General features: G+C 39.2%; 1 protein-coding gene across 1 annotated transcript in view; it reads right to left on the reverse strand.

Annotated features, from left to right (window-relative positions):
* Positions 1-23,097, reverse strand: part of GABRB3 (gamma-aminobutyric acid type A receptor subunit beta3) — a 364,589-nt gene extending 341,492 nt beyond the window's left edge. Inside the window, exons 1-3 of the mRNA XM_075336609.1 lie at positions 22,294-23,097; positions 22,039-22,130; positions 21,751-21,818 (exon numbers count right to left, since the gene is read on the reverse strand). Of these exons, the coding sequence (XP_075192724.1) occupies positions 21,751-21,818; positions 22,039-22,130; positions 22,294-22,397 (264 nt within the window). The 5' untranslated portion in view covers positions 22,398-23,097. The remainder of the gene's footprint in view (positions 1-21,750; positions 21,819-22,038; positions 22,131-22,293) is intronic.
* Between the last annotated feature and the right edge of the window lie 1,317 nt (positions 23,098-24,414).

The raw sequence follows: 24,414 nt of genomic DNA on the forward strand, positions 1-24,414 counted from the left end.
TCGATAGCAGGGGAACACTGCCCCTCCCCTGGAATTTGAAGCAGTATTACCCCTCAAATTTTACTTATTTCACTGTGTGGAGTTTTTGTTTGTTTGTTAATAATAGGTGTGTCAAAAATTGGGGTTTATTCCCTTTTTTTTTACATCAATAAAGGCATGTTTTAAATATATAGTCTGTGATAGTTTAGGAGAACAAACACTTATAACAAGTATTCTGTGAATTAGGCTAAAATGAACCCCTCACATAGGGAGTGATTTTCTGTTTTTGTGCTTTTTTTAACTCCTATTTTTCCAAGGCCCTTTTTTTTCTGCCATCATAGCCATATGAGTTGTTTTGTTTTGCGGAATAAATTGTAGTTTTGACAGCCAGCATTAATTGTATCATTCAATTTACTGAAAATTGCGCATAAAAATACAAATCCGCAAATATTTTTAGGGTTTCATATTTACTGCATTCACTAGGCCACTACAATCATGGCAATAACAAACGTGAAAGGTTTATTTTTTATTTTTCATTTAACTGGTTAAGTGGTGAACAAAATTCAGATATTTAAGAAAAATTATGCTACTATCAACATTTTTTAAGACCTGTAATGTTTTCATTTTTACATCAATATAGCTGTGTAAAAGCTTGTTTTTTGCATCGCAGCTCACATTTTTATTGATAACAATTTAGAATAGGTTGCATACTTTGATCGCTTCTTACTTCATATTTTATAATGTTGTAGCGACTAAAAAAATGCAATTTTTTTTCATCTTTTCCTCTTTTTGGCGCTTACTTAATGGGTTAAATAATTTTCTATTTTTTTAATTTTTATGGATGTTACAATACCAATTTTTTTATTTCTTTGTTTTTTATTGGGAAAAGTTTTACATTTTTAGATATCTTTATATTTTTGAAAATGTTTTTCAGTTTAACTTTATTTTTTAGTCCCTTTAGGAGACAAGAAGCTGGACTTCCCCGAAAGACCCTCATGGCAGGTATGGGAGCCTCCAGCTGCCAAAACAACTTACTAGCAACCTGCAATCGTGTTGCTGCACTCGGCAGTCCTGTAAGTAATAAATGGAACAGAAGTTGCACTCCGTTCTCAAAGTTTTAAAGCCCTGATCTTGAATTCACTGGGAGTCTCAATGGTTGGATGAAGTTATCCTATATCCATAGATAAGGGATAACTGTTTACTCAGAATAATAGTTTAACATGTTTAATTCAGCAGTTTGATACAACTAACAAAGAGAATTTATATTGCATGATCCTGCAGTAATAAATGTAAACCTATAGCCATTTAATGTGTATTAAAGGAAAGCTATAATCAGGTATTTGTTATTGTTTAAATTAGGTTTTATGTTCCATGAAATTTTTTAAAAAAAGTTTTGCTAATTTTCTTTAACAAACAAAAGAATACAGCAGCACCCTGTAAATGCTAAAATATATGCAAACAGACTATATGAAAATTAAAATGCATAAATGCTATAGAGAATATTATTAGAAAAATGAAGGTATTTGGCACATAAATTGGACAATTCATGTGAGCCCATCAAACCACAGCAAAGTGACCTTTCTGTGATGGGACCCTATCCTAATTTCATGCCTTTCCTGGACTAAAAGTCTACAAACATATGGCAGGTAGGATACAGCACTAATTAAAAGCACGCAAGGGCTGATGGGAGGAGAGCGCAGTCAGGGAAGGAAGCTGTCAATACCTTCAATATATACTGCAAAAAAACTGACCAGCACCTCCAAATAGAACAAAGTAAGTGTGAACAGGTGCAAGCTGCTATGACTACACAATAAACAAACCAAAGAATACAGCAGCAATTTGTAAGCGCTAAGATATAAGAAAACAGAATATATGAAATTTAAACTGCATTAATGTTATATGGAATGTAATTAGAAAAATGAAGGTACTTGGTCCCTAAATTTGACAATTCATGTGAGTCCATCAACCACAGCAAAGTAACCTTTCTTTGATGGGACCCTATCCTAATTTCATGCCTCTCCTAGGCTAAACGTCAACAAATATATGGGTAGGAAGGATTCAGCACTAATTAAAAACACCCTAGGGCTGATTGAAGGAGAGCACAGTAAGAAAAGGAGGCTCCATTATATACTAGAATAAAACATATATCATGTAGTCACAGCAGCTTGCACCTGTTCACACATCCTTTGTCCTATTTGGAGGTGCTAGTCAGTTTTTTTGTATTATATATTAGAGGTATTTCCCATATACTGCAAAAAAAAACAAAAAACAAAAAACAAAACTGACCAGCATCTTCAAATACAACAAAATAAGTGTGAACAGGTGCAAGCTGCTAAGACTACACAACACACAAAAGAATACAGCAGCAATCTGCAAGCGCTAAGATATTTGCAAACATAGAATATAATTAATACTATTAATTTATGCAGTAAGAACCTTCATTTAAGTATATACCCTATAGCATTAATGCAATTAAAAATTCATATACACTATATTTGCATATAGCTTTGTGCATTCTGGGTGCTCCTGTATTCCTTTGTCTGTGTATCATGTCATCAGAGGAGCTTGAACCTGTTCACACTTGCTTAGTTCTATTTGGAGGTGCTGGTCAGTTGTTTTTTTTTTCTAGTATATAATGAAGGTATTAATAGTCTTCTTTTTTGACTGTGCTTGCTTACCATCAACCCTAGGATGTTTTTAATTAGTGGATCCTAATGAGCCCATATATATATATAGGTTTGCTTTCTTTTTAATTTATTACTAATAAAAAAAAAATATATATATAAGTAATCTTGCTGTTTTCACTGTGGCCACTAGGGCTTTCTTACTGTCCTTACAAAAAAGAGTTTTTAGCAAGGCTCCATATTATGACAAGCAGGGTTACAGGTAACACCTCTATGTTATGTTACAGGTGACAGGTAACACCCCTATGTTGCTGATGACAGAATATCCACCAATCAAACTATGCAGAGTCACAGCTGACCCTATTCCCTTTTCCTTCACAATGACTTTTGCACAGAATCATTAGTCACTTCAATACAAAAGATAGCGTTGGGATCCGACTTGTGACTACGTACAAGTGTTATTTCCTGATACCATAGGGAGTTAGGCTATGATTAAAAATTGCCATTGCGCTTGTTATTGTCTAGTTTTGTGTGTTTACACCTTTTTTGTTTGCAACACATGTATTATTCTATTTGTGTCTTTTTTTAAGTCTATTTTATGTGTGTTTGCCTGGATTTTTGTGCTTTGTGGGCAGAGCTTAGCAATTCCAGTTGTTTTAGCCTGATTAATCAATTATAAATAATTTGCAAAACTTGGCACAACATCATTCTAGTCTTTTCTCACTCCTGGTGTATTTTTGAGAATGCCAAAATTTTGGCATAATTTTTGCGACTTTTCACAAAAACAAATTATGATACCTTAGCGTCTAAGAGTACGGCTGTTTATTTGTTAGTAAATAGGGGTGATCGAATACCAAAATATCCGACTTTGAGAATATCCGACAAACAGGTCACCGCTATTCGACTATTCGCGAATATTCAACGCGCAATGTAAGTCTATGGGAAACCAAAATAATTTGACGTTGGACCTAATGGCGAGCTGTGGTCACTAAGGAAATGGCCGAAATGGATAGGAAAAGGCAGAATATCTCTCTATCTCTCTCTCTTGAAGCCAGAGCAGCGAGGACTATATATGTATCGTTCCCAGAAGCTGCGGCAACGTGAATGTAGATGACGCTGTGCGGCCAAGCCAGTCACACTAACACCACAACAAAGATGGCTGCGGTGTCACTGTGGGAGCAAGCAACATCAGATGTGTTCATTGGCTGGAAAACAGGCGCCAAGAAGTCAGAAATGAAAATGAAAGTATCGGAGAGGATGTTGTTTTATTCATCGGATACCAAATGGCGCGAATAGCCTGTTATCCGTCGGATACCGAATAGTGGCAAATACATTCGCTCATCCCTATTAGTTAATTTCATGATCAATATGCACCTGTTCATACTTGTCTGTTATGAAATGCCATCAGTTTTCTTATTTTGGATTATGGGGTACAGATTGCACAGTGCACAGCAACCAGGGAGTGACACAGCAAGAACAAATACAGCCCCTGAAATGAGCTCACAGATGATGCTTTGTTTCAGGGATGGGGCAGAGGCTGTGACACAGCCAGAGTAATAATACCAGCAAGCAAGTAATAAAGCTAAATGTCCCATATAGGGACTAGGTTAAAAAAATGTAAAAAATATAAAAAAGAAATGAGAAAATAAGGTACGCTAAAAAAATGAAAAACAAATTATACCAATAAATGAAAAAAAAATTATACCAATAAATACATTTATGTAAAAACAAAAATAAACAAAAAAGTACACACATTTGGTATCCCCACGCCTATAACAAGATGATCTATAAAATTGTCACACTAGTTAATTTCTTCAGCCAATACCATAAAAAGTATAAAATTTACAAAAACTATGTCTATTCATCATACAGCTTATAAAAAAATGTAACAAAACACGATCAAAAAGTCATATTTAAATGAAAATGGTATAGCTACCATACACCTCCGTCAGTGAAAAAATAAAAAACCTATAGCTCTCAGAATACAGCAATGTAAAAATAATTGTTTTTCTATAAAATAAATTATATAGTGTAAAAGCGGCAAAACATAAAAAAAAACCAATATAACCGTAGTATCACTGTAATCATACTGACCAGAAGAATAAAGCTGTCATCACTTTTGCGACATGGTAAACAGAGTTTAAAAAAAAAAAAAATCATTCCTAAATTGCTGTTTCTTTTTGATTCCTCACAAACAGCGGAATAGAAAATGATTGATCAAAAAATACTATGTAGCCCAAAATAGTACCAAGAAAAACTCTAACTCATCATACAGAATACAAAAGCTCACATGACTGTTGGCAGAAAGAAAAAAATATTTTGTAAACAAGCATTTTTTAGTGTCATAGTAGCCAGAGCTTTAAAAAAACCTCTATATTTTCTGTATTTGTACTGGCCTCAAAAATAAAGCCGCCCTATCATATACCACAAGGTGAATGGCGTAACAAATAGTACTAAAGCCAATTCTTCAACTGCTGTTGATTTGTTTATTCTGCCTCCGAAAGATTGCAGTAAGGATTGGCTGATATTTATCCTGTGCTCTATGCTCACCGCTTACACCGGGGATTCCGTATAAATCTCTGAAAAAAGTGATGCAGACAAAATTTGTAACAGAAAATTCACTGTAGTGAAGAAGATGGAATCACTTTGAACTCCCATCTGGACTGTAGTTTGGCGGTGTCTATCTTTTTACACATCTTTTTATATAAACCTATAAAATTGATCACCACTCAAAAAAGAGCCTATGTGATCCCCATACCAATGGAGTTTGCAGTGAACCAAACAAAACCTATAAAGAACTACAACATCTGACACACCTCAGGACTCTCATTTATAATTATTTTTCCATACTCTACAAGTTATGGCATTACCTACTTTTATTTGTTATTGATTCCTGACACCCCCTATTACATCTTTTGATGTTCATGCTTCTTTACAGTCAGTGCAGTGTTACATCTGTTATTATTATAGCCCCATAGCGACGGCCTAACGTCTCAAGACGTCGGAAAAACAGGGTACTTATTCTGTTCCGACGTCTTGAGACGTCAGGCCGGAAAAAGCTTGTAGCGCCCCCCAGTGACGAAAAATCTCGGGGGTTTCAGCTACCGGAGGTAGGTGAGACCCCCAAGATTATGAATCGGGGTGTTTTTTATGGACCCCGATAATGTGATCGCCGGTATACCGACGTACACATATAAAAAAAAAATGGCAAATAATACTGATTTCTTTCTCATCTGACATGATCAAACATGTCAGATGATAAAGAAATATAATCCTCTAGTGCCCCCAAAGCTCCCAGTACCGGAGAAATCAAGCCCCACCACCCCCACCCCCACCGGACATCCAAAATGGCGCCGACGCGTGCCGAAAACTGCCGCCGGCTCTGCATTCAAACATTTCAGATCGGAGGGAAATGTCCTCCCCCTGACCCCTCCTCTGGTACACCGGAGCTGTCTGGTCCCCCGGAGCTCCCTCCGGTTCTCCAGAGCGCTCCCCCTTCCCTCCTCCGGAGCGTGCAAGATGGCGGCGCGCAGCGAACAGTAGCGTGCGGCCGCATTCATCCTGCTCTTTCTGCCGCATGTGACACGTCACATGCGACAGAAAAGTTGTCCCCAGGTCCCGCCAGGTCTCCCGCCGTCACCCCCCCCCTCAGCCCCCGGTCTTCCGTTATCTGGCTGCTGCTCCGTCCCCGCGATCACTCCGCCTCCCTCTGGAAAGCTGGTGGCGCATGTGCAGACAGCGGCTATCAGCTGGATCCTTGCAAGCAGGGACGCTGACCGTGCTGCTTGCACATGCTGCTGTACTGTGGACCGGGGGAGAGTGAGTGCACTAATCTGCAGCCACACTCCTCACATGGAAAGCCAGCTGTTCTATAAAATGGGGGGGTACGTTCTGTGAGCATGCACCTCATATTCTGGAATGAGGTTACTGCAGGTCACTCTGTCCTAGGTTGGACCGGGCAGTGTGAGTGAGGTATTCTCAGATTACTGCACCCACGCTGCTCATGGAGAGCTTGCTATTCCAGAAAATGGGGGATACGTTCCCTGAACGTGCCCCCCATATTCTAGAAGGTCCAGAGTCGTCGTGGGACCTCCAAAATGGATTACAGCGACCGGAATTTGTTTATTTTCAATAAATTGGTGAAAGAGGGAATGTTTCGGGGAGTGTTTTTTCAAATAATTTTTTTTTGTCTTTATTTTTTTCTATTACTGACTGGGTTAGTGATGTCGGGTATCTGTTTAGATGCTGTGACATCACTAACCCCAGGGCTTGATGCCAGGTGACATTACAGCTGGTATCAACCCCGTATATTACCCCGTTTGCCACCGCACCAGTGCAGACTTGTGCTATTTTGGTGTACTTTTTCACAGTCTATGCCATATTTAAATTTATTTCACACTTTTATAAGGTGTCTCATAGAGTCCTGCAGGGACGCCTAACTCCCTATTTATGGCATCAGTGCCTGTTGATTTCTTCTTTATGCTACGCAAAGGTAATATGGATACTAGACCTATTATATCCTAGGACATATGTACCTTATACTGGTGTTATCTACTCATGTATGGATCTCTTCTATCCCTATTCAATTTTTATAGCATCTATGTCTCTTGGAGGCAACTGAGAACCATTCAGTGAGGGGACCACACTATTCCTTTTTGTCTCCCCATAAAATCTACCTTTGACCACAACACGGTAATTCAGGTAGCTTGCTCTTCTTATATATGTCTTCCAATTTATATTTTCATTTTTACTTTCATTTTTATTTTTGCATTTTTGCCTTTTATTCACATTTCCTATCATGAGATAGTCAATACATTATAATGATGTAAACATCTGTGCTGATCTCTATTTAGGATCAACCACAAGTATATATCATTTCCAGTTCTGGATAAAGACCTTTGCTACCTCTCCCATTATTACTCTCAAGCGCATAAGGTATAGATATAGTTATACACTAATGTCCCTGATGTACAGTATATGAAAAAGAGAAAAAATGAACTGTTATTCTATGTCTATATTTTTGCGATGTGTCATGTGACACTTATTCATTCTGTTTCCTACATAGGATCTCATATTTGTTCTTTCACTACCTATTGGTGATGCCCATATGCAATAGAACATATACCTTCTCACTGTTAATATAGGTGGGTGTGTGTTGCTGTACTTATCTCTTGTTTTGATACAAACATGCACTATTCCTTTTAGATAGGTTATCGGTATAATTAATTCCGTTTTGCATACATTTCTACAACACAGATGCGTTTATTATGTGCAATGCAAGATGGTCCATTGATCTACTTTAACAGCCAGTTGTGATACGTTTTGTATGTGATACCGTATTGTTAATACCATACGATGTACTAATTTTTGTATTTTGCATTTTTCACATTTCTTTTGATCTTAGATAAACTTTGTCCATGATAAAGACCTAAGTGATATGGTCGAAACGTCGGACGTTCATTGTTTATCCTTTGCACAAATAGATATATTCAGCATTCAAAGAATTTGCTCTATGTCATCAATTATTTTAGTGTGCCAGAACTATCTCTATTCGATTGACTTTTATTTTTTCTTGGCACCTACTGCATACACAGTGAGCCAGACATATACACTCTCAATTGCCACCGCACCAGGGCGCGGGATGAGCTGTGGCGAAGCGCCAGGACAGCTAATGGATGCACCACTTCTGGGGCGGCTGCGGCCTGCTAATTTTAGGCTGGGAAGAGTCCAATAACCATGGCTCTTCCCACCCTGAGAATACCAGACCCCAGCTGTCCGCTTCACCTTGGCTGGTGATCTAATTTGGGGGGGACCCCACGTTTGTTTGTTTGTTTGTTTGTTTGTTTTTTTTAAAAAAACACCTGGGGAGCCCTCCAAATTGATCACCAGCCAAGGTGAAGCTGTCAGCTGTGGTTTGCAGGCTACAGCTGTCTGCTTTACCCTAGCTGGCTATCAAAAATAGGGGGGCCCCACGTCGTTTATTTTAATTATTAATTTTTTGGGGGGGGCTAAATACAAGGCTAGGCACCCTTTAGTGCCACATGAAAGGCACTAAAGGGCGCCAGCTTAGAATATGCAGGGGAATGGGACGTTATATTTGTTTGACATCTATCCATTCATCCATTGTAGCATTTTAGGCTGTGCGCCCACAATCAGGGTTTGCAGCGTTTTGGGCGCAGAGTGTTTTCCCTGCATCCATAGCGCTGCGTTGTGCAGTAGAAGCACAGTGGAAGGATTTTTAGAAATCCCATGCCCACTGTGCTTCTTTTCTCCACAGCATAAACCGACCTGTGGCGCAGCTTCCCGAGCCTCAGCATGTCAGTTTATGCTGCGGAGACAAGAGTGTTCTCTGCAGGTAGCATAGAGCTAAAGTCCACAGCAGCCTGAACCCAAATCGTGGGCATGGGCAGCTGCATTCTCCCGTGGACAACACTCACATCTCTGCAGGAAGGCTGACACTGTGTACTAGACGCCGTGTCGCTGGATCATGGCCACATAGCCTAAAAGTGAGAAATTTGTTGCTACAGCAACATTTTTGTGAAGTACCTGGTGCTCCTTCCATTCCAAGCCCTCCCATTTATCCAAACAGATGTTTTTAGCCACATGTGGGGTATCCCTGTACTCATAAGACATTGGATAACAACCTCTTGGGTCCACGGTTTGTTGTTGCCTCTTGAAAAAATAAGAAATTTGATGCTAAAGCAACATTTTTGTGAAAAAAATGAAAATTTTCAATATGGCAACCTAAGCTTATCAAATTCTGTGAAGTACTCTTGGATTCAAACTGCTCACTATTCACCTAGATAAAAGCCTTGAGGGATGTACCTTGTAAACTGGGGTCACTTATAGGGAGGCTGCTTTTCTGGTATGTTGGAGGCTCTGTTGATGTGACATCTCACCCCAAACCATTCCAACTAAATCTAATCTTCAATATAGCGCTTCTTCAATTCAGAACTTTGCACTGTGCCTTAAAAGTAGTTTTTCTACCACAGATGGGGTCAGGGCCAGAGTAAGGTTGGTGAGGGCCCCTGGGCAGAAAATCTGGTGGGGGCCCAATAACATTAACATTTTTAGCCATAACTGTAAAGCGCGAACTGTAGTAGTTAGATATAAATCCAATGAGCATGTACTGTATCTTATCCTGTTGTTCTGCTTGTCAAATTTACAGTACTAAAATACAGATATAGTCCAGGATAACTCACAGCAGTCACTTATACATATATGTAGAAGTATATGTAGAAGAGGAACTGGGTATTCAGCCACGCTATCACCACACCGAAAGTGTTGTTCATTTATGTCTTTTATTCTTTATGCACAGGTCAATGTGTTTCAGATGTTGCAGCCCACTTCATCAGGACAAAAGGCAATAAATATAAATGAGATCTCATTTATGTTTTTTGCCTGTTGTCCTGATGAAGGGGGCTGTGACCCCTGAAACGCGTTGATCTATGAATAAAGAATAAAAGACATAAATTAACAACACCTTCGGTGTGGTGATAGCGCCACTGAATACCCGGTTACTCTTCTACATATACTACATCCATCTCGGGGCTGCAGCTGTTCGCCCATTTATTGGCTATTATAGGGGTTGTGACTGGCACAATCGCTCTAGGCGAGTTCCTCACACACACCTGTTATTTTGGTAAGACCCTATTGCGCTTCTCCTCCACAGCCTCTTGCCTTACTTATGCACAGAAAGTAGAGTTACTGCCATTTTTTTATTGATCCCAATGGTAAGACTACCAAGGAATAGTAAAAATTCAGAAAGGGAAAGTTTTCACTGGCAGCAATGGTTACTAATAATAACAATGTGCTCTCTATTGTATTATCTCCGGAGTAGTACATAACAGCTGATATTTGTACACAGTAAACCATATACAGTATCAGAGGTGGATCTAAGTTTTCCTGCCAATGGGGTAAGTGTTCAGTTTGGCACCGCCTCCTATACACAGCTTATGCGGTTTGAATAGTCGTCATGTGCCATTTTCACACTTAGCCACGTGCAGATGAGCTGCTCTTCCTAATTCTCTCAATGTTTAGTGAAATACTACAGCCCATAAAGAGAAGCAGGAAGAGAAGCTAATTGTGACTGGAAGTATGAAAATGACATGCAAGTGGTCATGTGACACTTCTGGAATTGGCAAGCAGAGCTGAATCCTTACATTGAGTATATTACAGGTTGTTAGGATTGGGCATGCTACAGGGCTTAATTTTATTATTAAAGGGGTTGCACAGGTCCACAATAAAAAATTGTAGTTATTCTATATGACTGCAGACTTCTGAATTCCCATATCTTGTGGACTTCACGCTGTCATGATTTCCCTGTGCCATGAGCAGGTAGTCACAAAACTGCAAGTATGCAATTTGCCTACTTCCAGCCACATAGAAATTAGACGTGTGCAGCCTCACTCAATATAAGTGAATTGGGATTATACTTGTTGTTACGTGTCCTCAAGCTGTCACTGCTGGCATCGGAGAGTCCTGACAGTGTGGATTCAGATGTCTGCAGTCGCAGAGACTTTCATCACAAACCTGGACAACCCCTTTAATGATACGAACATAAATACTAATGTAGAAACCCTTGTGGTCATGTAATTCTACAAATTATTGATTGCTAAATGTGTACAGGATCAAAACCAGTAAACCGTATATAAATACATCACCAGAATCACCAGCAGTACCAAAATAAATCACTAGCACCCTCATCAGTAACGGAATATATCACCAGAACAGAATACATGACTACAGCACTAAGTTTACTACAACAATATATTGTAATGTCATATCCCCATATAAATTTGTATCACCTGAATTAACAACTCCCAATATGTCCTTAACAATTGTAAGAAAATGCTGGGAGTTGTTCTCAGTATTTATCAGATTAGTATCACAAACATACATTTACATCCAGGTACCTTTTACCTTCTCTGATTGGAGTCATCTTATTCTTTCTTCTCCATTTTGTCTAGACGTCATGATGACTTTTCACCTCCACAGCTCATCTCTGCAAGCTTCGTTGGTCTTTTGCAGGACATCTGGACATTATGCACTTAAAAATAGCAGAATGATTATAATGCTCCTAAATAAAAATATATGACCTATGCTGTGTGCCTGAAAAAACAATTGCCCTATCACTGTGCTCCCTGCAAAAAATGACCCACACAATGTCCCTCTTGGTACATGGCTTCTTCTTTCAGTACAGGGGCCCCTCTTCACATCGTCCTCTACATTGTGTCCCCACTATACTTCGAAATGTCTATACTGTACCTTCACACTGGCCACCATGCTGCCCCTTCTCTATACTGCTTACCCCCCACACTACCCAGTCATTATACTATGTCCCCTCATACTTTTCTCCACCAATTCTGTCCCATCCCACTTTTCTTTCCCAATAATGTCCACTTACAATATTCTCCCACCATACTGCTGCCTCACACTTTCCAATGGTGCCCCCCTGATTGCTGTGCAGAGGCAAATGTGCCGTTTGACGAAAGACAGACAAAGACTGAGACAGAGAGACAGACAGAGAGAACCAGAGAGAGACAGACAGAGAGACAGAAGGACACAGAGAGACACAGAGAGACAGACAGAAAGATAGAGACAGACAGACATAGGGAGAGACAGACAGATACAGACAGAGAGAGACAGAGAAACAGTCATAGAGAGACAGATAGAGAGACAGATAGAGAGGCAGATGGACATACAGAGAGACAAAGAAAGAGACAGATAGAGATACAGAGACAGAGAGAGACAGACAAACAGGGAGATAGAGAGACAGAGAGAGATAAAGAAATAGAAAGACAGGGAGAGAGGCAGACATGGAGGACAGGGAGAGAGACGAACAGGGAGAGAGACGGACAGGGAGAGAGACGGACAGGGAGAGAGAGACGGAAAAAGAGATGAATAGAGAGATGGATATAGAGAGAGACACGGATAAAGAGGGATTGATAGAGAGGGATGGATAGAGAGAGGCAGATAGAGAGGGGTGGATAGAGAAAGAGGGAATGGGAGAGAGACAGAAACTTAGTTACTATCCTGGGCAATGCAGGGTACTACTGCTAGTAGCCCCCATAACATTTAAAAACTGCTAAAAGAACAATTTAGTGAAAAAAATGTAATTATTATTTCTTCACCATCCAATAAAATAAATTTCAGTGACAAACCTGTGATGTCAATAGGCTCACTGCACCCCCTGGATGAGTTCATTGAGGGGTGTAGCTTTTAAATGGGGACAATTTTGGGGGTCTACTTTTTTGGCATGTCAAGGGCTCTGCCAATGTTCCTACTAAATCTACATTCCAATATGGTGCTCAATCCCTTCCGAGCCCTGCCTTGTGCCCAAACAGTAGAGTTTCACCACATATGGGGTATCAGCATGCACATCAAATTCCAGTTTGCATTTTCTCCTGTTACCCTTGTGAAAATTAAACATTTGGGGCAAAAGCAACATATTTGGGGAAAATTTATTTTTGTATTTTTATGGCTAATGTTATAAAATACTGGGAAACACCTGGGGGTTCAAGGTGCTCATCACACATATAGATACATTTCTTAGGGTCTAGCTTCCAAAATGTAGTCACATGTGGGTGGTTTCCACTGTTTAGCTATTTCAGAGGAAGTCCAAACGTGACATGGCACGCTAACGATTCCAGCAAGTTTTCCATAACAAAAGGTAAATGGCGCTCCTTCATTTGAAATGAGCTTATATCTGGGAATTAGTTATATGTTCTCTGAAGAGCACAAGCGATTCGACAATTGCAGCTTAAAGTCACCTAAGGGGAATAGCAAATACAATAAAAAATTTAAAAAACGTTTTTAAAAATATGGAAAAAAAAGTTCAAATCACCCACCTTTTGCCCAATTAAAAATAAAACAACAGAAAGAAAAAATATTTGGTATCGTCGTGTTTAGAAATGTCTGATCTATCACAATATGAAAAAAAAAATGTTCTGATCGTTAAACAGCAAAATGAAAAAAATTCAAAACGCCAGACTCACAGTTTTCTTTGACCATTGCAATATTCCAATAAAATGCAATAAGAGGCGATCAAAATACTATATCTACCCAAAAATAGTATCAATAAAAATGTCAGCTTAGGACGCAAAAAATAAGCCGTCACACAGCCTGGCCTGGTGTGTTTAACAGACAGAACTACCAATTGAACATATACAACTCTGGCAAAAATTAAGAGACCGCTGCAAAATTGTCAGTTTTTCTGATTTTTCTCTATATAGGCATATTTTTGAGTAAAATGTAAATTGTTTTTTTATTCTATAAACTACTAACAACGTCTCTGAATTTCCAAGCAAAAAATTTTGTATTTATTTTCTGAAAATGAGAAATGGTCAAAATAACAAAACCATGCATTGCTTTCAGACCTCAAATAATGCAAAGAAAACTATTTCAAAATAATTTAGAAACTACAATACTAATGTTTTAACACAGGAAGAGTTCAGAGATCAATATTTTGCAGAATAATCATGATTTTTAATCACAGCTTTCATGAGTTTTGGCATGCTTTCCACCAGTCTTTCATACTGCTTTTGGGTGACCTTATGCCACTCCTGGTGCAAAAAATGTAAGCAGTTCTTCTTTGTTTGATGGCTTGTGACTATCCATCCTCCTCTTGATCACATTCCAGAGGTTTTCAACGGGGTTCAAGTCTGGAGATTGGACTGGCCATGACAGGGATTTGATGTGGTGGTCCTTCATCCACACATTGATTGACCTAGCATTGTGGCATGGTGCATTGTCCTGCTGGAAAAACAGTCCTCAGAGTTGGGGAACATTGCCTGAGAAGAAGGAAGCAACTGTTTTTCCATGATAACCTTGTATACGGCTTGATTCATACATAATTTACAAAGTTTAATCTGCCCAATTCCTGCCCAATTTCTAGAGTAAGGTAATCTGCTCTGATGAGTCTAATTTTCAGCTTTGCCCAACACCTGGTCGTCTAATGGTTAGACGGAGACCTGGAGAGGCGTACAAGCCACAGTGTCTTGCACCCACTGTGAAATTTGGTGGAGGATCAGTGATGATCTGGGGATGCTTCAGCAAGGCAGATTCAATTTTGCGAAGAACGTTTGAATCAAGCCACATACAAGGTTATCATGGAAAAACAGTTGCTTCCTTCTGCTCAGGCAATGTTCCCTGACGATTGGTTTTCCAGCAGGACAATGCACCATGCCCCACAGCTAGGTTAATTAATGTGTGGATGAAGGACCACCACATCAAAACCCTGTCATTAACAACCCAATCTCCAGACCTGAAGCCCATTAAAAACCTCAAATTAACTGAAAAATGAATTAGAGACAAAGCAGAAGAAAAAAGCTACATGACAATTTTTGTACGTAATATTTGGGGTGTCATAAAAATAATTTTATAACTGATCTACAGACATATCATAAAAGCCTAATTAGTGGAAAAGTCCAATATACTGAACCACAGAAGAAATGGCTTTTGGAACAAGTCATTAGAGGAGTACACCCATGTGGGCTGGTATTCTTTTTTTTTTTTTTAAATGAAGAAGTTATGGAAAGAGATGACAGAAACATTTCTATAGCTCAGATTCAGCTGACACGTACAGTCATTTCTTCATGAATGGCCCCCACTCTCCCCCCATCAAACTTTTCCTTTATATATTGATATAGCAGTTTTCACAAAGTCAAGGGAAAAAAAGATTAATCAAATACTGGGAAACGCTTGGGTTGTGTTATAGTCTTTGTGCTATGTTTTCCAACTAACTTATTTAGTATTAATATTAATCTAGCCATTATATGTAAGTACCTGAGGCTCAACCCGTGATGGCCTCCAGGCATGTCACAAACTTCATAAATACAATTAATATAGGAGATACCAAAAATAACAAAAAGTGCAAAACACACACTCAAAAATCTATAAGATATAGAGAGGCAGAGAGAAAAAGTGGGAGGGGAGGACAGAAGAATAAATGAATTGTCATATGTAAGAAACACACCCACAGAAATCCATGATGGCATAAGTATACAAAATAATCCTGAATAAAGAGTTGTGTGGATCCTGGAACTAGTGTGCATAAATAATGGACCACATGGTATGTAAAGGAGAGGGGACAAAGCTCGAATTCAAGCTCAGGCTAGGTATGCATAAGAAAAACTGATGACATCTGCACAATCCATCTAGGGAGAAAGTACTGCTGTTAACCTATTAGGAAAGCATACCATGTGAATGAGGGACAGTAAGTCGTTGCCACCAATGGAGGGGTGAGGAATCTGTCACCAGGTTTTTGCTATGTAATCTGACTGCAGCATGAGGTAAGGATGGAGACTCTGATATTGGCAATGTATCAATTAATTAACAGCACATTGTGAGATATCTAAGACAGAACCTTTAAGGATAGTCTTTGCAATGCAACCAGAATCCCTCAAAAAAAAAATTGGAATCCACTGTACATATAAGGAACAACCAAAAGAAACACAAAAATGGAAAAGACAACAAATTATTGTTGAAATCAAAAACAACTACTTACAGCAAGACATCTGAATCATAATTCTTACTCACAGTGGTCAGTTTTTTGGAAGTGGTCCGTACACCAAAAGACCCACCTCACTTAAGAGGAATACTATTCATGTTATCCATAGGAGAGTAGAATTGAAACATCCTCAACCATCTCGAGTTCATATAACAGTGTATGTCCATACGGGTCCGGTATCCCAGAGATAGTAGTCTTGGTTTTAACAATATAAGACCCTATTGCCAACCATGACCTTGGTTAACAATAAAGACTTCTGCTCTGGTAACCTATCCCTTACAAAGTAGATGCCCTAGACTGTCCCTCTGTCCTTTCCTACGTGTTTATTCTGCTCACATTCATCATGGGAATATACACTCACGTTTCAGTTGATCTAAAGTACAGGTCAATGGTGCTAACATTCATGCCTTGAAGGTGCACCTAACATTTTTGTGAGTGAAATGGATTTGTGATAGGACATGGATGTTATTGGTTCTCCTTGCCCTTCTGCTTTATATGCAATGTATCACTTAGTTTACTGGGTGCAGCAGTTGTGATAGGAATAGAGTATTCTCTGCTGCAAATTTATGTTTTTAGAGCTGTGCATAACCCCAACCACACCGCAGCTTTCTGTGTACATTGTATAGTGACAGAGAGCTGCCAATCAGTGGTGGGGGTAACTTTAAAACAAGAGGCAGCTTGTCATCTAGTGATAATTTTCTGCTGATTAACAACTCTGAAAGTGATACATCCCTGGAATCGGGAACTTTGCCGCTCTACATAGCAAAAAGCTGCTGACAGATTGCCTTTATTTGAAATTATAAATTTAAAGCAGACCTTTCATCAGTCTTAGCATGTTTAACTGGCCACATCATGGAAAAGTGACAGCAGAGTGGAATAAAATGTAGCTTTTACTTTTTTATTTCTAATCTCCTTTGTGGAGTTATTAGTTTGCACTGTGTTCTTTTTTCGCCCTGCATGAAACATCGTGCTAATGATTGTTCAACGGGATGCAGGGGGACAAAAATACATGACTCCAGAGAATAACACCCCATTGGGATTCTCAGAAATTAGAATCTAAACTTTACAAAGTAAAATCTCTGCAACCAAAATGAGAAATTTAAAAAATATAAACTATGTTGTATTCAGCTCCGCAGCCATTATCCCATGATGGGGCCAGTTTATTATGCTCAGACTGGTGTAAGCTCCCGTTTAGTCTGCTCTAAAATACAGTGAGACTTAGTAAAAAATAATTTCGAGACATATTTTGTGACAACAAGAAAAGAAGCCAGCTTACATCTCTTATTAAAGGCTGATCAGAAGAGAGCAACAGAAAGAAAGGAGACCCATAACTAAGATATTGCATCCTAAGGAGATATATAAGCTGTAGACTACAAGGAGCTATCAGTTATGGTTGCAACATGATACTTGCAATAAATAAACCATACATCAGCGTAAAACCTGGAACATCCATGAAGAAGGGAAGTGCAGAACTGCGCAAACCCAAGAAACTGTCCTCCTTAATGACTAATCAACCAAAATAATGGTCGTAGAAACAAGAGGTTCCAAGCTCTAAAGAACCAAGGTAGTCAAGACTTGGAGGACTTTAAGACAGACATACAGTGGATGTGGAGACATGTCAAAAATTCGTAACAAGCTGAATCCTAATATATAAATGGACTAATAACGTTAATGGTCTAACTGAAAACATTACTGAGATGTAATATGATGCTTCCAGGACAATATTGTAGATGTTGACTGGGATTAAACATGAACACCCGTTACTAATGGTCTACATTTTCAAAGATACAACAAAAAGAAGTTCCTTCCTAGAAAACCTCCTTACCTATTCCAAATGAATGAATAAATGAATACGATTAATATAATCAATTAAGTAGTTGTGTGGTTTTATGCCACTAAATGCAAAGCTCTAACCATAGCTGAACTTAATCACTGTGGAAGAATAAAAATGTTTACATGTAATGTACACTATACGGGCAAATAATGGGATGCCTAAACATTACACCTACAGGAACTTTTATGACATCCCATTACGAATTAAATGGCATTAACCCAGATCGGTTTCCCCTACATAGGTGTAACAACTCCCACTGAAATGGTTTTTTACAAGATTTTGGAGGGGTCTGTGGGAATTTTTGCCCATTCATCAAAAAAAGAATTTGTGAGGTCAGATATGGAGGGCATGACTCACAAACTCAGTTCTTGTTCATTGCAAAGGCGTTCGATGGGTTCTGTGTTTGGCCAGTCAAGTTCTTCCACACCAAATTCACAGAAGGATAGCTTTATAACACTTGCATGCTGAACAAGGGCGTAGAAATGTTGGAACAGTAAAGAGGTTTACAAATCTGTTCCCACAAAGCTAGAATCGTAAAATTGGCCAAAACATATTAGATTGCTGAAGTGTTAAAATTTTCTAAGGAGCTTAGGCAAATCGCTCAACCCCAAACCCATTATCCTTCCACCCCCAAATTGTATAGTTGGTGCATTGCGGTTGGGTAACATTCTCCTGGCATTTTTCAAAACTAAACTCATCCATCAGATATAGAATTGGGATTTGTTACTCCAAAGAACACATTTCCACTTCTCCCGAGACAAATAGCGGCGTGCTTTGCCCCACGCCATCCAATGCTTGGCATTATGCTCAGTGATGTAACAGTTACATGCAGCTACTTGGCCATAGAAGCCCATGTCATGAAGCTCCGACACATTATTTTTGTGTGGATTTTAATGCCAGAAGGGTTTGGGACGCTGCAGATATTGACTTTGATGAAAAGTTTGCGGTAACCTTGTGTGATCTATCCCTTTGTGGCTGAGTTCTTGTGGAACGTAAAAGCTTCCACTTTTTAATAACACCACTCATAGGTGATCATGGAATATGTAGGAATTGATTTCTTACAATAGTGGCGCCCTATCACTCGAATACAGTGAGCTCCTTTTAACGATTCATTCTTTCACAAATGTTTGTAAAGGCTGAATTCCAGATATTTGCCACAGTGATTAATACGGGTTCACAAAACATATGAAACTACTCTATTCTCTTAAAATTACAAGCTAAAAACTTGCTTGAGAAATACAAATGACAATAAAATATGATGGTGGAAGCAGCAGTTACTCCGGACAATTCATAATGCACTTTCTCTGTGCAGAAATGTTTCCTAACACTATTACAAGCAGGCCTAGGGCACTCTGAACAATGGAAAACTGCATTGTCAGCACAATATTAAAAAGAAGAATATTAATGCTAGGGTGTTATTGATCATAGTGCTATTAGCAGTATAAATACAATGCCTGCATTGCTCATGAAAAATATGAAGCATTACATTGTAGTCACTGCGCTGGCTTTATATCGCAATTTATCTCCATATTTCTAAATATTTGACTCTCAAAAAACATGTATAACTTGTTCCCATACAGCGATAGTAGTAATATACAACACATAGTCTGCAAACTTTTAGTAGCTTGAAAAACTCAAAAGCTTCTACTGAAATCGTTATATTCCTACATATATTGTATTATTCTTTTTTATGCCCAGTTTTAGGGTTATTGATTGACTTATAAATGAGCTGCCAGTCCACAGACATTTCTGTAACCGTAGCCATATTAAATTATGGGATTCACTCATAGGACACCTTACACTATTGGATATTGACCTGGTTGATATTTGACACTCCATTTTAACACTAGAACTACTGAGGTAGTCATTTTGACTACTTTGCACCATGTATTTCTATATAGGTGTCACGAGTCCAGTAGTTCTAGTGTTAATACTAAAATAATGAATTTTATAAATATTAGATTGAAGGCAATTTCCAAATCCTTCCAAAGTAATTATGCAATTACATACAGACTGCAATGCCTTTGACATTATTAAAATCCATGTAGGTACGTATGTATTTCTGTCTGTCTGTCTACACCAATTCACTCTTCATAATGCTGATAAGACATTTTCCCACTACATTATAGAGGGATACAATAGATTTCCATTAAACCAGTGTCATAATAAAGTAGCTCAAGTCAGAAAAGTTTCAGCACCATAGACAGCTACACTTCTGGGAGAACGAAACACCATATAGGCTACACACTACACACACTACACAGATTACACACCCTACACACACTATACACATTACACAGATTACACACCCTACACATACATATTACACAGATTACACACCCTACACACACTATACACATTACACAGATTACACACTACACAGATTACACACCCTACACACACTATACACATTACACAGATTACACACCCTACACATACACATTACACACATTACACAGATTACACACCCTACACATACACATTACACAGATTACACACCCTACACACACTATACACATTACACAGATTACACACTACACAGATTACACACCCTACACACACTATACACATTACACAGATTACACACCCTACACACATACACATTACACACCCTACACACATACATTACACACCCTACACACACTATACACATTACACAGATTACACACTACACAGATTACACACCCTACACACATATACATTACACAGATTACACACCATACACACATACACACTACACAGATTACACACCCTACACACATTCACATTACACAGATTACACAGATTACACACCCTACACACACTATACACAATACACACTACACAGATTACACACCCTACACACATACACAATACACAGATTACACACTATACACATTACACAGATTACACATTACACAGATTACACACCCTACACACTGTACACATTACACAGATTACACACATTACATACCCTACACAATACACACATTACACAGATTACACACATTACACAGATTACACACACTTTACACATTACACACTATACACATTACACACTAGACAGATTACACGCATTACACAGATTACACACCCTACATACTGTACAAATTACACACTAGACAGATTACACACATTACACAGATGACACATCCTACACACACTGTACACATTACACACTAGACAGATTACACATATTACACAGATTACACACATTACACACCCTACACACTGTACACATTATACACTAGACAGATTACACACATTACACAGATTACACACCCTACACACATTACACCAACTACACACATTACACAATACACACTTCACCAATTAAACACATTACACAGATTACACACCCTACATACATTACACACTACACCCATTACACACACTACATGGATTACACACATTATCCACTACACAGACTGCATACTACACACTGCACACATTACACACTACACACATTACACACACTGCACACATTACACACACTACACACTGTAAACATTACACACACCACACACACTGCACACATTACACACACTACACACATTACATACACTACCCACATTACACACACTACACACACTACCCACATTACGCACACTACCCAGACTACATACATTACACACAGCAACTATCATCGTATATCGATATGCTTTTCATTATTATAAACACATTGAATTAACAATGTTATGAATGTAAGAGAAGAGTAAAAGCCTCCCATGATCCCAACAATCTATATATACCAACAGGACACCGTTTTGGCTGCACAAGTCATAGATAGTGATTCAGCAAAAAGGAAGAAAGTATGGTCTTACCATGTTGACTTCGGACACCATGTCAATGCTGGCAATGTCTATATTCATCCCAACAGCTACTGGAGAACCTGGAGAAAAATAATGATTGCTTTGAAGGAGTCTTTTTCATCATGTTTGCTCACCAGGGCTTGGCCATCAGGAACGCTACTAGCTTCATAATAGAAGTACATAAAAGGGGGAGATTAATAAGCTAGTATCTAAAAATGAAATGCAACATTAAACTTTTCTGGCATTTAGACATATTAGCAAGTTAAAAATGTACATTTCATACATAGTTTTATCATTTACCTCCAAAGTCTGGTCGTAAACGGATGTCATAACCTTTCAACAGTTTGTCCACTGTTTCCTTCACAAAAGACATGTTACCAGGGTCATTGACACTGTGGAGACATACACTGGAGGTCAGAAAAGTTTGAGAGAAATCAATCCCATTTATAAAATATTACATTTATGTTGACCCCCGATGATGGATGCATAAATTAAGCTTTACACTCAATGAAAGTATCAAAAGTCATCCTTGATTGTATAAATAGGCAAACTTACCTTTGGGCACAACACACAACTGCAACCAGGACTGGAGCAGAGATTAACCCAAACAGGCGTCCTCCAAGAGAGCTCCACATGCCTCCACTTTTCCTGTGCACCATGAGAAGCAGCCACTGGGGGCAGATCCACAACCAGCTTCTGGGTCTGCAGGACCAAACCTCAGTACTTACATCCAAGGAGGCTCTAGAGGCATAGGCAGCCCTCCTCTGTTAGAAGCTTTAGCTGCTGGACATGGACTCTCTGGGCCATCAACAGAATAGTCTGAATTTATGGGGTGGAGATAGTTCTGCCAAGAGGAGGGCAACTGAGGTTATATGTGGACAATAATGAGTACTGGGGAAAAGACTTAAAAACTAGAACATAAAACAATGGAGCCTGTCTTTCCTAGTTAAAGGGTTCTAGGTGGATCTCTTCTGTCATCTGCATTACTATCACAGGATGATGTTATCTAAGGGAATCACACCAGTAAAAATCCTCAGGACGATGTGAAGGAAGATTGCATGTGTCTCTTGCATTTTCTCAAGCTCTGCTGACATATTGAAGAAGGATAAAGCTGCCAGCTAGAGGGGCAAGGCTTCTGTGCACAGGAAAGGGCACCATGTGTAGTCGATCATCTAAAGAAGTGTCACCAGGCTGCATAACTGGCACAAAGCTGCAGATTGCCCCTGACCATGTGCAGCCACATTGCTGCTGGGGAGCCCATCAAACTCCCATAGATACAAGTCCAAGTCATCTGAAGCCAGAAAGGACTCGGCACTGCAGCAAGAAGAGTCTGCAGCTGATTCACATCCAGCTCTGGTATTTCCCTCTCTCAGCAGAGGCTGGAGACAACACGTGTGTGAGTGACGGGAGGAGATCCTGGGATTCCCTCCCCCAGCAGCACAGCCTGGGAATCTGCATCTAGCATATATATAGACACTATCCAAAGAAGAAGAACCTAGGTATCTGCATCTATCATACATATAGCTACTATCCAGAGCAGCACAGCCTGGGAATCTGCATCTACCATATATATAGCTACTATCCAGAGCAGCACAGCCTGGGAATCTGCATCTACCAAATATATAGATACTATCCAAAGAAGAAGAACCTAGGTATCTGCATCTATCATACATATAGCTACTATCCAGAGCAGCACAGCCTGGGAATCTGCATCTAGCATATATATAGACACTATCCAAAGAAGAAGAACCTAGGTATCTGCATCTATCATACATATAGCTACTATCCAGAGCAGCACAGCCTGGGAATCTGCATCTACCATATATATAGATACTATCCAAAGAAGAAGAACCTAGGTATCTGCATCTATCATACATATAGCTACTATCCAGAGCAGCACAGCCTGGGAATCTGCATCTAGCATACATATATAGCTACTATCCAGAGCAGCACAGCCTGGGAATCTGCATCTACCAAATATATAGATACTATCCAAAGAAGAAGAACCTAGGTATCTGCATCTATCATACATATAGCTACTATCCAGAGCAGCACAGCCTCAGAATCTGCATCTATCATACATATAGATACTATCCAGAGCAGCACAGCCTGGGAATCTGCATCTGTCATACATATAGAGACTATAGAGAGAAGCAGAGCCTGACAATCTGCATCTATCATACATATAGCTACTATAGAGAGGAGCAGAACCTGGGAATCTGCATCTATCATACATATAGACACTATAGAGAGGAGCAGAACCTGGGAATCTGCATCTATCATACATATAGACCCTATAGAGAGGAGCAGAACCTGGGAATCTGCATCTATCATACATATAGACACTATAGAGAGGAGCAGAACCTGGGAATCTGCATCTATCATACATATAGACACTATAGAGAGGAGCAGAACCTGGGAATCTGCATCTATTATACATATAGACACTATAGAGAGGAGCAGAACCTGGGAATCTGCATCTATCATACATATAGACCCTATAGAGAGGAGCAGAACCTGGTAATCTGCATCTATCATACATATAGACCCTATAGAGAGGAGCAGAACCTGGGAATCTGCATCTATCATACATATAGACACTATAGAGAGGAGCAGAACCTGGGAATCTGCATCTATCATACATATAGACACTATAGAGAGGAGCAGAACCTGGGA

This window comes from Anomaloglossus baeobatrachus, chromosome 2, assembly GCF_048569485.1.
Source record: "Anomaloglossus baeobatrachus isolate aAnoBae1 chromosome 2, aAnoBae1.hap1, whole genome shotgun sequence".
NCBI lineage: Eukaryota > Metazoa > Chordata > Amphibia > Anura > Aromobatidae > Anomaloglossus > Anomaloglossus baeobatrachus.